Source organism: Dendrobates tinctorius, unplaced genomic scaffold, assembly GCF_039654945.1.
Source record: "Dendrobates tinctorius isolate UK_male_01 unplaced genomic scaffold, ASM3965494v1 ptg000202l, whole genome shotgun sequence".
NCBI classification, from domain to species: Eukaryota; Metazoa; Chordata; class Amphibia; order Anura; family Dendrobatidae; genus Dendrobates; species Dendrobates tinctorius.
Window position 1 is genome coordinate 8,551,261 of NW_027361869.1, and position 15,870 is coordinate 8,567,130.

Consider the following 15,870-nt stretch of genomic DNA (forward strand, 5'->3'; position numbering starts at 1 on the left):
CGGGGGAGAAAACGAGGATATCGTCCAGGTAGATGACAACACAAGAATAGAGTAGATCCCGGAATACCTCATTGATAAATTCTTGGAACACAGCGGGGGCATTGCAAAGGCCGAATGGCATGACTAGATATTCATAATGCCCGTCACGAGTATTGAAAGCCGTCTTCCACTCGTCCCCAGCACGGATTCGGACCAAATTGTAGGCTCCCCGCAGGTCTAACTTCGTGAAGATCCGGGCTCCTCTCAACCGGTCAAAAAGCTCCGGAATCAACGGAAGGGGGTAACGATTCTTGATGGTGATCTTGTTCAGGCCCCGGTAATCAATGCAAGGCCGCAGTGATCCATCTTTCTTCCGGACGAAGAAAAAACCTGCGCCTGCAGGAGAGGAGGACTTTCGGATAAACCCCTTGGAGAGATTTTCGTGGATATATTCCGACATGGCAGTGGTCTCGGCTGGAGAGAGAGGGTACGTTCTACCTCTGGGGGGAACCGCTCCAGGAATCAGGTCGATGGGGCAGTCATAAGGCCGGTGCGGTGGCAGGGAATCCGCCTCTTTTTTACAGAAAACATCAGCATAGGCGTGATATGGCACAGGAAGGCCAGGAAGGTCCGTAGGCTTGCGCTGAGGCTGGGGACGGACCAGGGTACGTAAACAACTTGCATGGCAGGCGTGCCCCCAGCGCAGGATCTCTCCGGAACGCCAGTCGATAACAGGCTCATGCCGCCTGAGCCAAGGTAGCCCCAAAAGAATGGCGTGGGACAACTGAGGCAGGACATAAAAGGCAATCCTTTCTGAGTGGAGAGCGCCAACTTGCAGGTTTACTTCGGTGGTTACCGTGGTGATGAGCCCAGGAAGAGGTTTGCCATCAACGGAGGTGATTGCTCGAGGATTACTTAAGACGACCACGGGAATCTGGAGTCTGTCAACCTCCTCCTGGTGGATGAAGTTGCCTGCCGCGCCCGAGTCCACATACGCCTCCACAGAGCTACGCCCCCGACCTGAAATAAGTAGAGCTGAAACGGTAAGCGGAAGAGAGGGGGTAGAATCACCTAGGGGGCCCTCTCCTACCTGGCCTAGGCGGAAGCGTTTCCCGGTCTCTCAGGACAAGTGCGTATGAAGTGATTGGCCCCTCCACAATAAAGACAGAGTCCCTTGGTCATTCTCTCCCTACGCCGTTGTTCAGACAGCTTGATGCGATCAACTTGCATGGGCTCCGGGGTGGTGTTACTAGGGGGGGCACCAGTGCGCGGAATAGGAGCTTGGTATAACCTAAAGGACCTCCTCTCCTTAGCCGACTCTCGGGCGCGCTCCTGAAAACGCAGGTCAATACGAGTAGCCAAGGAGATGAGATCCTCCAGGGTGGTAGGGAGGTCACGCCCGGCCAACTCGTCTTTGATTTTACCAGAAAGTCCTCTCCAAAATGCACCAACCAGGGCTTCATTATTCCACCCCAGCTCCGAGGACAAGGTCCGAAAACGGATGGCGTATTGCCCTACCGTAAGGGACCCCTGGCTGAGGTTAAAAAGGGCCTCAGTGGAGGAAGCAAGGCGTCCAGGTTCATCAAAAACCTTACGAAATGTCTCCAAAAAACACTGGATGTTGGTCACCACCGGGTCATCCCTCTCCCATAATGGATTCACCCAAGCCAACGCCTCCCCTTCAAGGTGGGAGATTATAAAGGCCACTTTAGCACGGTCCGTAGGGTACTGTTGGGGCGAAAGATCAAAGTGCAACCTGCACTGATTTAAAAATCCCCTACACAATTTTGGGTCCCCACAGTACCTGGGTGGTTTACCGAGACGAGGGGGGGGAGAGGAGACGGTGTCCCGGGCTAGGGTGGAAGCGGCAGTAGAGGACTGCAGGGAAAGCAGCCTATCATCCACCGAGGCCATATACCCCAAAATGTGAGACTGAGCATCGCGCTGTTGTGCGAGCTCCTGCTGGAGACTGACTAAGAGGGGTGCGTGTGCTGGGTCTGCAGTCTGAAGAGCGGAGAGCCGGGTGTCCATGGACTTCATGAATGACATGATACGGTTCTGATTTTCTCTAAGGAAGAGCAATTCCTTTTGAGTGGCAGCCGCGGCACCGGCGGGGTCCATGGCCTGATGATACTGTAATGCTAGGGGGTACCAAGTTAGAGAGTGGACCCTCTGGATCGCGGATCCGGAGCCCCAGGGTCGAGCACACCAGGTGAAGACCGACCCCTATACAGGGATCGTTTGGGGCAGGACCACAGAGGACGGAGGCGCGACAGCCGGAACCAAGAGGGACGGCTCCACGGACAGAAGGAGGGGGAAGGCAGTGGTAAGTGGGACGAGCAGGGACCAGAGGAACAGGACTGGACCAAAACGGAAGGCAGGCACGTGGGAAGACCTAGGCGGGCAGAAGGCGGAGGACGGCACCGGGGATGGAAGACAGTGCGCAAGCAGGCTGGGAGGGAAGGAAGCAGGAGACAGGGAGCATAAGGCGGAAACGCGGATAAGCTACAGTAGAACTGTAGAGGCCAGAAGGTGCAGGAAAACTACACGATCATCAGGCGTCCTCCTAACTGCGAGGACGCCTGAAGTACAGCAAGCCCAGGATGTGCGTCACCCAACCCCGCCCTCGGCGCCGCCCATTGCAGGGAAGACCAAGGCCGGCTCTCAGCGCCGCCCACCATGGGAGAGAGGAAGACGGCGGCGAGCGCGAGCCGGGGGGCGGGAAGCAGGAGCAGATTTGAAGAGGAACTGACGGCGGGCGCGTGGCCGGGCGGGAGCGCGCAGGTGAGGGGATGCCGCAGCGGCCGCCGCAGCAAAAGGGGCATCGGCGGGGATAACCGCCGATGTCACAATTCCCAACCATTCCCACCCATCAGCCGTCCTTGCCCATCGGCCATTCCCACCCAGCAGCCATTCCTAGCTTCCCCATCCATCAATTGTTCCCACTGCAGCCAAAAGCTGAGCTCAGAGGCTCTATTGCTGTTGACGACACAGGCCGTTCAGAGCCGCTTAGCTCACTGATTGTCTGCAGTGCTATCAACATGACATCAGCACTGCAGACAACTGAGTTTGGGGCAGCGGCGCAAATTCGGGGAGGATGGATAAAGCCGTTTTATTTTTTTTTACTACTAACAGCTTATAGGAAAAACTTTCCTGAAAGGGGCAACCCCTGTTGAACTTCTGCTAAAAAGCAACGGCTATCTGTTACATATGTGATCATGGCATCGGCAGATGCTGGTGTTAGGGATCAGTATGGCCATAAATACACAAGTCTAAAAAGGTGATGACTCTGTGATAAAGGTGAATAGTTTGTGTCTGATGTTTCACTCCCTTTCATCATGTCATCGTGTTTCCTCTCAGGACTAACGCAGCCATTGAAATCTGACATGGACATTGGCCAGGCCTGGGTCAGTCCCGGCAGCAGCACTCCAGAGTATCTAAAGGAAGCTCTCGGGATGAAAAAACCTAAATATTCCCGTTCTGCCAGTAATGGTAGGTACAATCTGGGTACATAGCAGCGGTTACTCATCACTTCACATCTTCTGTAGGTCAATAACATTGGTCCGATGTATATATAGTGCTGACTATACGATGAAACAGCTGTCGGACAGACTTCTCCGTACGAGCGCTCGTGTGTTTTTAATGAGGAGAGAAGATCGACTCCTGAAAACACAAGGATCAGCAGCTTAGATTCCAAAAGCCCGATCCTTCTCTTCCCTGACAGATGGGGAGGCCATCATATACATCAGATGGTCGACCTTCCTAATGTATGTATACAGATAATGTATATGGGGACAGAGTAGACTGCTGCACAAGGATCCTGTTAAAACTGTATGTGAATGGAGCCTTACCCCAAGGCCCGCCATATATATTAGATGGCTGTCACCCGAACAATGGTTCGGCTGGTCGTTCGGCTGGCAACCCTCTTGGCTGTCTCTCTCAAGCGCTCCTGTGTTCTCTATGATAGAGCCACTGTCAGATCTGTCTGATCTGTGGGAGAACAATGCAATGGTAGTCTGAGATCGACCATGAATATTTCCCCTGATAATAAATTGTCGGGGTCTCCCGTACTCTTTGCAGAACCCATCGATACCTTGTAGCTTTATGTTGTTCCTATATTGTAGGTTACGTCCCCGGGACACCAGATTTCAAAGAGAAAGAAGACATGTACGACCAGATCTTAGACTTGAAGAAGGTGCGTGTTTTGTTACCGCTTTGGTCTTAATTATTCTTATTGGCGAGGATTTTATTTTGTAGCTTTGAATATAATCACGTTTCTTCTAGAAAAACACTAAGGCTATGTGCCCACGTAGCGTTTTAAAACGCACACTGAAAACCGGACTCCTTCCCAGAAATCGCGCGGTTTTTTCCGCACGGTTTTCTCCGCGCGATTTTACCGCGATTCTGTTCGCGATTTTCTCAAGCACTTTCCAAGCGATTTGAAGCATCGCTTGGAAAGTGATTGACAGGTTGGTCACACTCATCAAACATAGTGTTTGACAAGTGTGAGCAGGTTTTTACTATTGAGGCTGCCTATGCGGCATCAATAGTAAAAGATAGAATGTGAAAAATGATAAAAAAATCGGTGTATATTTACCTTCCGACGTCCCGCGCTGCCATCCCGGTCCTCAGCGTTCCCAGTAATGCCTTGCGAGACCTGTGATGACGTTGGTCTCGCGTTACTATAGCGATCTCCCGAGGCAGCTAGAGTCACGCGAGATTACGTCATTACAGGACCTTGCTGCAAGGCATTACTGGGAACGCTTAGGCCGGGAATGCAGCGCGGGACGTCGGAAGGTAAATATACCCCGATTTTTTTATTTTTTATTCTTTTTTTTACAGGGGTATGGTACCCAGGGCCTGGAGGACAGTCTCCTCTCCTCCACACCGTGGGTACCAACCGCACATGAGACGCTTAACTTCCCGCATGGTGGGCATAGCCACAAGCGGGAAGTAAGTGATTCTCATGCATTCCTATGGGTGCGGAATCGCGGCAGTTCTTTGCGATTCTGCACAAAAGAATGAGCATGCTGCGTTTTTTTCAGCGATGCGTTTCCGCCGCGGAAAAAAGCGCAGCATTAGCACAGCATGTGCGGAATGCCATAGGAATGCATGGGGGGCGTTCTGTACACGGTTTTTAAACGTTTTCGCACCGAAAATCAGGGCAAAAACGCTTAAAAATCGCATCGTGGGCACACAGCCTTAACCATCTTGTCTGAAGATTTCAGATAGAAAAATCAACTCCTAAAATTATTCTTCTTTTTTGTCATGTCTTCTTCAGATGTTACAGACACAAAAATCTGAAGCGGATGTAATGAAAACAAAGCTGAGAAGATCGGAGGAGGAAAACAACAGAAAAGACCGTCAGATCGAGCAATTGCTGGATCCCACAAAAGTGAGTTTTATCCAAAGCTAAGAAGCCGTACCCATGAGCCATAAACTACAGCTCCCATCATGTCACCATGGGCATGTAGTTTTTTTTCAAATCTATATAGTGATATGATGGTGGGAGGAGGTGAGCTGTGACATCGCTTATTGAGAATTGTGGTTCCTGTGTTATCAGCCGTGTACTGAAGTGAAAACCTGTCTGTGATGATAATGAGACTGATGAAAAGTGATCTTTACATGACAGTAAAGGCCCCGTCACACTAAGCGACTTACCAGCGATCCCGACACCGATATCAAGGTGTCAGGATCGCTTGTAAGTCGCTATGTAATCGCTGGTGAGCTGTCACACAGACAGCTTCACCAGCGATCAGCACAGCGAAGCCGAGCGTGCGGCATCGCTGGCCATCGATGTAAAAAATAATAAATAAAAAATATAGTTATTCTCACCTTCTGATGTCCTGTTCAGCCATCCTGCCTCTCTCCACGCTCCGGTCCCAACGATCCTTTGCACGAATGACCGCGAGATGTCACGGTCTCGAGGGATAACAAAGTCTCGCGGTCATTCGTGCAAAGGATCACTGGGACCGGAGCGTGGAGAGAGGCAGGATGGCTGAACAGGACGTCGGAAGGTGAGAATAACTATATTTTTTATTATTTTTTACAGCTGATCGCTGGTCTCCCGCCTGTCACACACAGCGATGCGTGCTGGCCAGCGGGAGACCAGCGACCAAAGAAATGTCCAGAGGTTTCTTGCAGCGATCAGCGATACCGGCAGGGGGGCCGCTCGCTGATCGCTGTCACACACAGCGATCTCGCTGGTGAGATCGCTGTTACGTCACAAAAGTTGTGACTCAGCAGCGATCTCGCTACTGAGATCGCTTAGTGAGACGGGGCCTTAAGTGGGACTCTTGCATTAAAACAATGAAGAAAGGAATGTCCAGCTCCACGATGTAGTGAATACATAAATCCTTTTATTCACTTAGTCACTTCAAAGGTGAGGTTAAAAGGCCAGCATAGAAAAACAAGACTTGCCTTCTCAACACGTTTCTGGTGACTTCTCACCCTTAAGGGGGTTTTACACCTAGCGATATCGCTAGCTAATGTCACCGATTTTGTGACGTTATAGCGATATCGCTATGTGTGATACTTACCTCCGACCGGCTCCCCCGCTGTCCATCGCTGATCGCGCGAGAATGTCCGGCTCCATTTCTCGTCGTCAGCTTCTTGCTGTGATGACGAGCGACGCGTGGAGGCGGGCGGGAGGACGTCAGGATCGCTGTGTGTGAAAGGTGAGTATCGTGCGCTGCGTCGCTGCTGCATCGCTGTGAGGTCTGCCTGTGTGACAGCTCACTAGCGATCATTTAGCGATGCACCAGCGATCCTGACCGGATCGGATCGCTGGTGCATCGCTAAATGTAAAAGGGCCTTTAGTCATGACTAAGGGTGAGAAGTCACCAGAAACGTGTTGAGAAGGCAAGTCTTGTTTTTCTATGCTGGCCTTTTAACCTCACCTTTGAAGTGACTAAGTGAATAAAAGGATTTATGTATTCACTACATCGTGGAGCTGGACATTCCTTTCTTCATTGTTTTAAATCAAGCGCTTTGACACAGCGGTCTCGTGCTCCGATGTCAGGATGCTGTTTCTGGTGAGCTGGATCTTTTCATTGAATGTACTCTTGTATTAAACCTAGTGGGGAGTGTAAAAATAGCAAGATTTATATTTTTTTATTTTTTTTTTATTTTTTAAGACAAAAGACATTTAATATGAAAACTAAATGAAGTCACAGTTTTGATAGCACATTTCCCCTTTCATTATATAAAGCTTCCAGATCAATGCTAAGGTTATATATATTAAGGGGTTGATTTGCCTACGGCATAGGTGTAGTATATTTCCCCGTAAAGCTTTGTCTAATCCATGACATTTTGATTTGCTACAAAGGGCAAAATCCACTAGAAATTCCACACAAACAATGGATTTTAGAATTTTTTTTCCAGCAATAAAAATTTCCACAACATTTGCATGAGGTTTGAAGAATCTCATTTATGCAATCAGTAGTGTATTCTTATATGGATAGTTATCAGCGGCTGCTTGTTGGAAAAACATGGCGGCTTTCTTATAACGCCAGTAGCTGCATCTGGTTCTGCATCTCGGGCCATTGCCAATGAGGTGGATGAGAGAGAGGGTCTGAATTTATTATAGTGATCCCACAAATCCTGCTTTGCTTGATTAAGAATGAGAAATAAAATTAATGACTTTATTTCACAATAAACCACAGAGTTCGGAGTTTGCAAGGAGCCTGGTGGACAAAAAAAGTGACAGCAGTTTGGTGAGTTACTTGCGTGTTTTTTAAGAGTTACGTTTTTAATTGTTCACTCCTTGTTTGCACAAGGATCGTCGGCTGCTTTTGTCCAACAGCGGGGCTCGAACATGCGCTGTGCTTACAAGCTTTTCCATAGTGAGCTAGTAAGCGCTGCCCTGATACTGGCCGGGATCGCTATAGAGTACTATTGGCTCTCGCTCCTCGCCGCCTGCAATCCCGCGGTGCGTCCACTGCTGCAGAGGTAAAACTACCTTACATGGGAGCATCGAAGCGCTCCGTTTTGGACGGCAGCATAGCAATGTCACCGGTTTGAACTGTCAATCAAGCAGTAGGCTGGGAAACCTCCTGAACAGATGGTTAGTGACCATCCTTTAATATAATCACAGGCTAGGGGCTCATGGTCATGATGAGTATGTTGTATCCATTGTACCATTATATAAATGGCAGACACAGCCAGCACCATTCAGGCGGACATCCCCCCCCAGTCCTGCCAATTCAACAGTCTGTCGGACATGCCCCCTCAACAGTCGAACTTTCCATTTTCCGGTGCAGATGTAAATAACCAATGTAGAAACCAGAAGTTCACCAGTATCTTAAAAAAAAGGTTCTGTGTTGGAGGTGGCGAGTTCCTTGATTCTGTATCCCAGGTCTTCTGGTGCAGACATCATTTTACATTATGTACAATACACCTCTCCTGTGGGTTTTTTTCTGCCATCTTTGTGCATTTTCGGGCCTGATGCCTTATACCACACAGTGGCACGCTCACACACGATGTTCATGCTTTTCAGAAACTCAGAGCACCATAAATTGACATTATAACATTAGTGCAAAAGTAGTTAGAATCCATATTTCACCTTTGACTGAACCAGGCGTAACATTTTATCCTTATTGTAGATCGTGAATAATCTCAAACAGAAGATTCTGAAGCTGGAAAAGCAGTGTAAGGAAAAAGACAATGCCTTAGGGTACGGCACACAATATAATATTTCTTGCTAACTGTCAGATGATCCTTGCTGCCCGTGGGGTCGGCACCACGGTTCGGTGCAAATATGTACGTTTTAGTCTGAAATGCTGCGGTGTGTACGAGAAATCGTTTCTGATGACGCGTCCAAGAGACCGGACCTTACACTTTTCGCCGCCCTGCTCTCCATGACTGACATGTCTCTCCCAATGTGTGTGTTTAGTAAAAAACATGTCAGTCATCAGGAGTGCAGCAGCTTAAAAGTCACACTTTTTGGGGATCACTTGTCTACAGCATCGATCTGGGTATCCAAAAATTTCCATACAGAACATTTCCTAGATAGGAGGATGACAGAGCATGGTTGCAAATCTTTGTACAGAAACCTGTATGTGTGTCTTTATAGCAAGCTCCAGTCCGAGCTAAAAACAACCAATGTGGAAGAGATGAGGATAGCCATGGAGACCTATTACGAAGAGGTACGTCACAATAGATGGCAATGCAATTCACCAGCCACAAAAATAACCATCGCACTTCTGTCTTTGGAAATAATGTATCGAGATCTATGACAGTTTTCCATGGCCATTAAACATAGGTGTAGACCTGAGCACCTTCCACTTCCTGCCCTGCAAACTCGATCTCTATATATGTGACCATGGACATAAAGAAAATTAATTATAATTTTACATTTTTTTTTATTCTGGACTCAACAGATTCAGAGGCTCCAGTCAATGCTGGCGAAAGCGGAGGACGCACTACAAAGGTGGGTAGAAGAATGAGTCTGCTTTACATAAAGCGTACCTCCAGATATAGAAAACTCACGGAGACCTCGTCAGGGGTTCCCGATACTGCAGCCCTTACTAGCCCCTGCAATGCGTGGGCCGCTTTGATCTGCAGATTTATTCACGAGAGATGAAGGCTCGGTGTAGTATAGACTTTTCTGTGAGTCTTGACCGCCTTCACCGCTCACAAGTATGGTTGAAGGGGACAGCCACCTTAATACAAGCCTTCAGTGCAGTTCCTGACATCTTTACCTCCCAGTAGTTCCTTAAAAAATAAATTAAATGAAAAATTTTTCCCGCTTTAGAACCACACATGGCCTGAATTTGGCGTAAGTTGGAGCCAAACCGTATACTTCCGGTCCTTAGTAAATGAGCCCTTGGTTTTGCTGCAGTCAGATATTTCTAAATATACATTATAGTCCATTAACATGTATCCAAACCCATTCAATACTAAGCATGCATCAGAAAGCCTCCCACCAGAATGGATAGGCAAAAGAATGTATGGTTTAAAAATACATTTTATTAATCCGACAAATATTATTACAGTACAAAAATATTTCCAATTATAATGATGCCTCTAGCCAATACAGATCAGACTGGATTCCTAACTAGTTGCCAGCATATCACTGAAGCTATACAATATTCATATCTAAACGCAATCTTTATATAGACTTCCTTTCATTTACAAAATACATAATAAGGTGTCACATAACTCAACATACCACGGGCAATGTGCAATTAACGCTAATGCAAAGTGCCTGTAAACATTACCCTAGATGTTGGACTAAAGGATCACCCTTAAATAATCAGGACAAAGTGTTTTAGTGCATATACTTATTTGCTAGCCAATGTGATCAAAGTAAAATTCTTGCTTAGAATAATTACCTTAGTAGGGGAACCGCACCAGACCTGCTACCCTCCCCAATGTACGTTTCGATATATTCTTCTTCTGGGAGCGTGGATCATTTTATATGCTTGTTACTATCTGGTCCCAATTTTCTCATCTATGTCATTTACAAACTATGGTCCGTTTTATTTCTTAGGCCTCCACCAGAAAGTAGGGATTCCCTGAGGAGACAGAAAGCACTGAACGCGGCTGTACTGAAACTCTCCAAACAAGTCAAGGAGTTACAAGAGGAAAATAAGAGTCTTAAAGCTGATCTGGACCGAGCGATGGCGCAGTCACCCACATCCGGCAGATCCAAAGGTGAATACGGCTCACGGTCATTATGGGCTGGGATTATCCTCAGGACGCAGTCAGATGGCCGTGTAAATCGGATCTTCATGCACAGACTGGCCGGCAGCTCTCCACACCCAAGCGTGACAGCTTCATGCATTTCAATGCTGCGGTCACGCTCGGATTGAGAGATCCGCAACCAGTCTGTGCACTGCAGTCCGATCTTGGTGCAATTTATATGGTCGTATAGGTGAGACCCCGCACTTTGGCTAATCCCTGCTTGTGTCTAAAGCTCCCGTCCATCATGATTCCCAATGGCGGCACAGATTTGAAACCAAATCATGCAGCTATTGGCATCACTGTGGGTGACTTTATAACAGCTGCTGCAACAGTTGTCATGACTTTGCCGCACAGCACCCATGTTTTGGCCTTGCAGTGGGCACTCGATGATATCTACCAGTAAGGCTAGGATCACACGATGAGCTTTTCATGTTGCAAATTTGTTGCACCAATTAAGTAAAATAGGTCACTTGCATTATTTAAAAAATATGCAGCATAAAAAACTTATCATGTAGCCAAACCCTACCCTGAATGTGGTACCACTCACATTTAACTAATCCCATGTTTAAAAATATTAAAGGGAGTCTATCAGCAGAAAATGACTGTTCAAACCAAGCACAGGCACTCGGTGCACCCTTGGTATGGCCAAATAGTTCACTTCACCTACCTAACTACTTGTTTTCCATCTATCTCTACTCTTCTCGTACCTGATTGACAGCTCTGACTTTACAGGGGACAGCGGAGATAGAAGGAAAACAAATAGGTGGAAAGGTGCGCTGCACTGTTTAGCCACAGGAAGGGTGCCCCGAGCTCCTGTGCTTGGTTTGAACAGTCATTTTGTGTTGACAGGTTTCCTGCAAATGAATTTATTAAATAGGATTGTTTATTAATTCACAACGCAGATTAATCAATTCAGGCCCCTAATTAAAATAAAATCTGTAGATAGAGTAGACACTCGTCTCCCGCCGCATCGTCATGATTTGTCGGCACCGCTGTTCATGGAAGTGATGTGAAATTCACGGTTTATCCACTAGGGGGCAATGTAATACAGTACCACTATTTTTATGAGCCACGCCATGAGGAGTAAATGGGACGATTACTGTGGCCGGGGTTATGACCATACAAACTTGCACGACAGCAAAAGGATGAAGGATTTTAAAAGAAAGTGATTGGGAGTATTTTTTTTCCCATGAATGACAAACATAATCCATAATGGATAGAAATTCTCCGCTGGATTTCCTCACCTTTGTATAAGCCTCACCTATTTTCTAATGGGAAACCATATAACTGATGTAAAAACACTTTTGTGTTTCCACTTATTAGGTTACAGTGAGTGGAGCAAGCAGAGATTGGTGAGGAAGATTTCCGAGTTAGAAAAGGTAAGGATGGTAGAATTTTTTTTTTTTTGCATTGCAATCATTGCTTGCTGTCCTCCATTGTAGGATTTATGGTCGTTCTTCACTACATGACTGGGGGTAGGACTGAATGCAATCAATTTTCCCTACACTATACCCAATAGACAATACCTGACTTCTATTTTTCTATTACTTGACCCCAGAGGTCGAACCTCACCTGTCAGAGATTTATGATATATGCGATGTAAAAGACCCGATCTGTGGCTCAGTATCCCTTTAATGGGTTATTATGGCTTTTTTCCTAAGTGTTGTCTGCGTGAGTCATGTATGATCAGACTTGCTATCCGGTCCTTTTCATGGCAGATTAAAGGAATTTTCATGCCTACCCTAAAATGTTGCGAGGTGTTCCCACCGTACAAAATCTTTATTCTGTACATTTTTTTTTTAGAAATGGGAAAGTGCACAGAAATCATCTACCGAGCAGAGCAAGGATGCACAAGTGACAGGAGCGCCTGCCCCCAGTCTGGGAGACGGACCACCAGTCCAGAAACCGGACCCTCAAGAAGAGTGCGGGAGACTGAGAAACCTGGTGAAGAAGATAAAAGAGGATCGGGCGGCTTTACAGGAACGACTGGGCGCAAAGGAGTAAGCAGCCGGCCGCTGCCAGTAACCAACGTCTATAGCTAGAGGGTTATTGATGGCTGGCATCTGTCACATTCTTCTCTTCAGAGCCGACTTTAGAAAACTGCAGCAGGAAAAGTCAGAAATGGAGAAGCAAAACAAGAAGGATGGAAAAGACGAGAGGTGAATGCTCATGTCAGTAATGGCAACTTATGGTGTAGTGAGTCCATAGGAAACGCAGACAAAGGGGCAAGTAAAATGCTTCTCCGTTATTGATCCATTGTAGTATCCAAAATCACTGGGGAAATGCTGCAAGAGACGGAGACGAGACCCCCCCCTCCCCACAAACCCCTTACCACGATGGTAAAATAATTGCAGGACTTGCTTTCAAACCCCTCATTACCCCTGTTACACCAAAGTGCAAAAATCCCTTCATGGGTGGAGCAGAGTAACAGAGGGACCTAAAGTAGGGTGCTCTTAAAGGAGTTTACTCTGTCGCCTCATTGGGGGACACAGAACCATGGGTGTTATGTTGCTGTCCACTAGGAGGCGACACTATGCATAATCTGAAAAAGACTAACTTTGGCTCCTCCTCTGCAGTATACACCCCTGGACTGCGTCAGCCTTCTCCAGTTTTTTGCTTAGTGTCGCAAGGAGGCACGCCTTTTTTTCTTCCATTTTTTCCTTTTTCGTCCGGAATACAGATGAAGAAAAGTGGGTTTCCAGCGAGACTCCCGGCATGGCTCCTTCCTTGGCCCCCTTTTTAGGGGTGCCCAGTTGAAGTGGAGACGGCTATTCCCCATGTCGCTCCTTCCCCAGTCCCTCGGGTACTGGTCCGAAGTTGAGACCCCCCTCCTTCCCAAACCCCTTTGGGGTCTGGGTTGAGGTCGAGGCGAGGATGAAGACACCCTGACGGTGACAGACGCACCCTCCCTAATCCCCCTCAGGGGGCATTAGGTTGAGACACCTCAGGTAGGGTCGGTGAATAGGTAGCACTCTGCACCAGGGACCCCAGACCAGCTGTGGGTTCCTGCTGGGGCTGGGGGAGGGTGCAGGCAGACATGGCACAGCAGAGACAGGGCTCTCTGCGCCCCTGTCTCTGCAGCAGCAGCGGCTCCACAGCGCTTCAGAGGTACCCAAATAGGAACCGCTACCCCTGCTGTCCCCACCGCTAGCCAGTCGCCCATTCCGGGGGGTCTGGTGGAGATCCGACCCCCTCCCAGACTACCACGCCGCCCTAAAGCCCTCCTGGACATCAGACCTCTACTTGAGACCGCGGCTTCGGCCTAGCTGAAGCCGCCGCCTTTTCTCCGCCCCAGGCCGCCCCCCGGATGATTAACCCCTTCCTGACATCCGACGTACTATCCCGTCCATGGGACCCGGGCCCCTGTGCCCATGGACGGGATAGTACGTCTACCGCGATCAGCGGCGCCCACGTGGTGAGCGCCGCTGATCGCGGCCGGGTGTCAGCTGATTATCACAGCTGACACCCGGCACAATGTGTCAGGGGCGGTCACGGACCGCCTCCGACACGTTAATCCCTTGCACACCGCGATCAAACATGATCGCGGTGTACCGGGAGTTAAAGGGAAGCATCGGCAGGGAGGGGGCTCCCTCCGTGCTTCCCTGAGCCCCCCACGGCAGCGCAATGTGCAGCGCTGCTGCCGGGGGCTCCTTTCCTGCAGGCCCCCGAATCCAAGATGGCGACGGGGGCCTGCAGGAAGCTGGCTTCCTCAGTGCCTGCAAAGCGCAGGCATGAGGAAGCCTTCTGCAGTGCCTGTGACAGATTGCTGATCTGTCACAGTGATCTGTGATGTGACAGATCAGCGATCTGTCACAGGACAGTGATGTCCCACCTGGGACTATTTAATAAAGTAAAAAAAAAAATAAAAAAAAGTGTTAAAATAAATTTTAAAAAAATCGCCAAATAAATTAGAAAAAAAAAAATATTCCCCCAAATAAATCCATTTTTTAGAAATAATAAAAAAAAAACAATAAAAGTACACATATTAGGTATCGCCGCGTCCGTAACGACCCGCCCTATAAAACTGTCCCATTAGTTAACCCCTTTAGCGAACCCCTTAAAAAATAAAAATAAAAAACGAAGCAAAAAATAATGATTTATTATCATACCGCCAAACAAAAAGTGTAATAACGCGCGATCAAAAAACTATTTTTACAATAAAAAGCGTCTTTTAGCGTGTGACAGCCGCCAAACATAAAAACCGCCATAAATAGTAAATCAAACCCCCCGTTATCACCCCCTTAGTTAGGGAAAAATAATAAAATTAAAAAAATTTATTTATTTCCATTTTTCCATTAGGGTTAGGGCTAGGGTTAGGGCTAGGGTTAGGGCTGAGATTAGGGTTAGGGGTGTGTTGGGGTTCGGGTTGGAGTTAGAATTGGGGGTTTCCACTGTTTGGGCACATTAGGGGCTCTCCAAATGCAACATGGCGTCTGATCTCAATTCCAGCCAATTCTGAGTTGAAAAAGTCAAATGGTGCTCCTTCCCTTCCAAGCTCTGCCATGCGCCCAAACAGTGTTTTACCCCCACATGTAGGGTATCAGCCTACTCATGTCAAATTGCAAAACAATTTTTGGGGTCCAATTTCTCCTGTTACCCTTAGGAAAATAAAAAATTGGGGGCAAAAATATCATTTTTGTGGAAAAAAATGATTTTTTTATTTTCACGCCCGAGCGTTATAAACTTCTGTGAAGCACTTGGGGGTTCAAAGTGCTCACCATACATCTAGATAAGTTCCGTGGGGGGCCTAGTGTCGAAAATGGGGTCACTTGTGGGGAGTTTCAATAGTTTAGGTACATCAGGGGCTCTCCAAACGCACATGACACCCGCAGGCCATTCCATCAAAGTCTGCATTCCAAAATGTCACTGCTCCCCTTCCGAGCCCTGACGTGTGTCCATACAGTAGTTTTCTCCCACATATGGGGTGTCAGCGTACTCAGGACAAATTGGACAACAACTTTTGGGGTCCAATTTCTCCTGTTACCCTTGGGAAAATAAAAAAATTGGGGACTAATTGATCATGTTTGTGGAAAAAATACGATTTTTTTATTTTCATGCCCTGGCATTATAAACTTCTGTGAAGCCTTTGGGGGTTCAAAGTGCTCACCTCACATCTAGATAAGTTCCTTAGGGGGTCTAGTTTTCAAAATCGGGTCATTTGTGGGGGGTTTCCACTGTTTAGGTACATTAGGGGCTCTCCAAAGG

General features: G+C 47.7%; 1 protein-coding gene across 5 annotated transcripts in view; it reads left to right on the top strand.

Moving 5' to 3' along the window:
- IQCE (IQ motif containing E) overlaps window positions 1–15,870 on the top strand; it is a 60,550-nt gene that overhangs the window by 8,477 nt on the left and 36,203 nt on the right. For all 5 annotated transcript variants that reach the window (XR_012221994.1, XM_073553722.1, XM_073553723.1 and 2 more), the window contains exons 6-16: window positions 3,340–3,471; window positions 4,104–4,174; window positions 5,261–5,374; window positions 7,644–7,694; window positions 8,583–8,653; window positions 9,053–9,125; window positions 9,360–9,409; window positions 10,472–10,635; window positions 11,989–12,044; window positions 12,469–12,665; window positions 12,750–12,824. Coding sequence is in view for 4 of the 5 variants with exons in the window: in XM_073553722.1 (XP_073409823.1) it covers window positions 3,340–3,471; window positions 4,104–4,174; window positions 5,261–5,374; window positions 7,644–7,694; window positions 8,583–8,653; window positions 9,053–9,125; window positions 9,360–9,409; window positions 10,472–10,635; window positions 11,989–12,044; window positions 12,469–12,665; window positions 12,750–12,824 (1,054 nt within the window). In the remaining variant the exon portion in view is untranslated. The remainder of the gene's footprint in view (window positions 1–3,339; window positions 3,472–4,103; window positions 4,175–5,260; window positions 5,375–7,643; window positions 7,695–8,582; window positions 8,654–9,052; window positions 9,126–9,359; window positions 9,410–10,471; window positions 10,636–11,988; window positions 12,045–12,468; window positions 12,666–12,749; window positions 12,825–15,870) is intronic.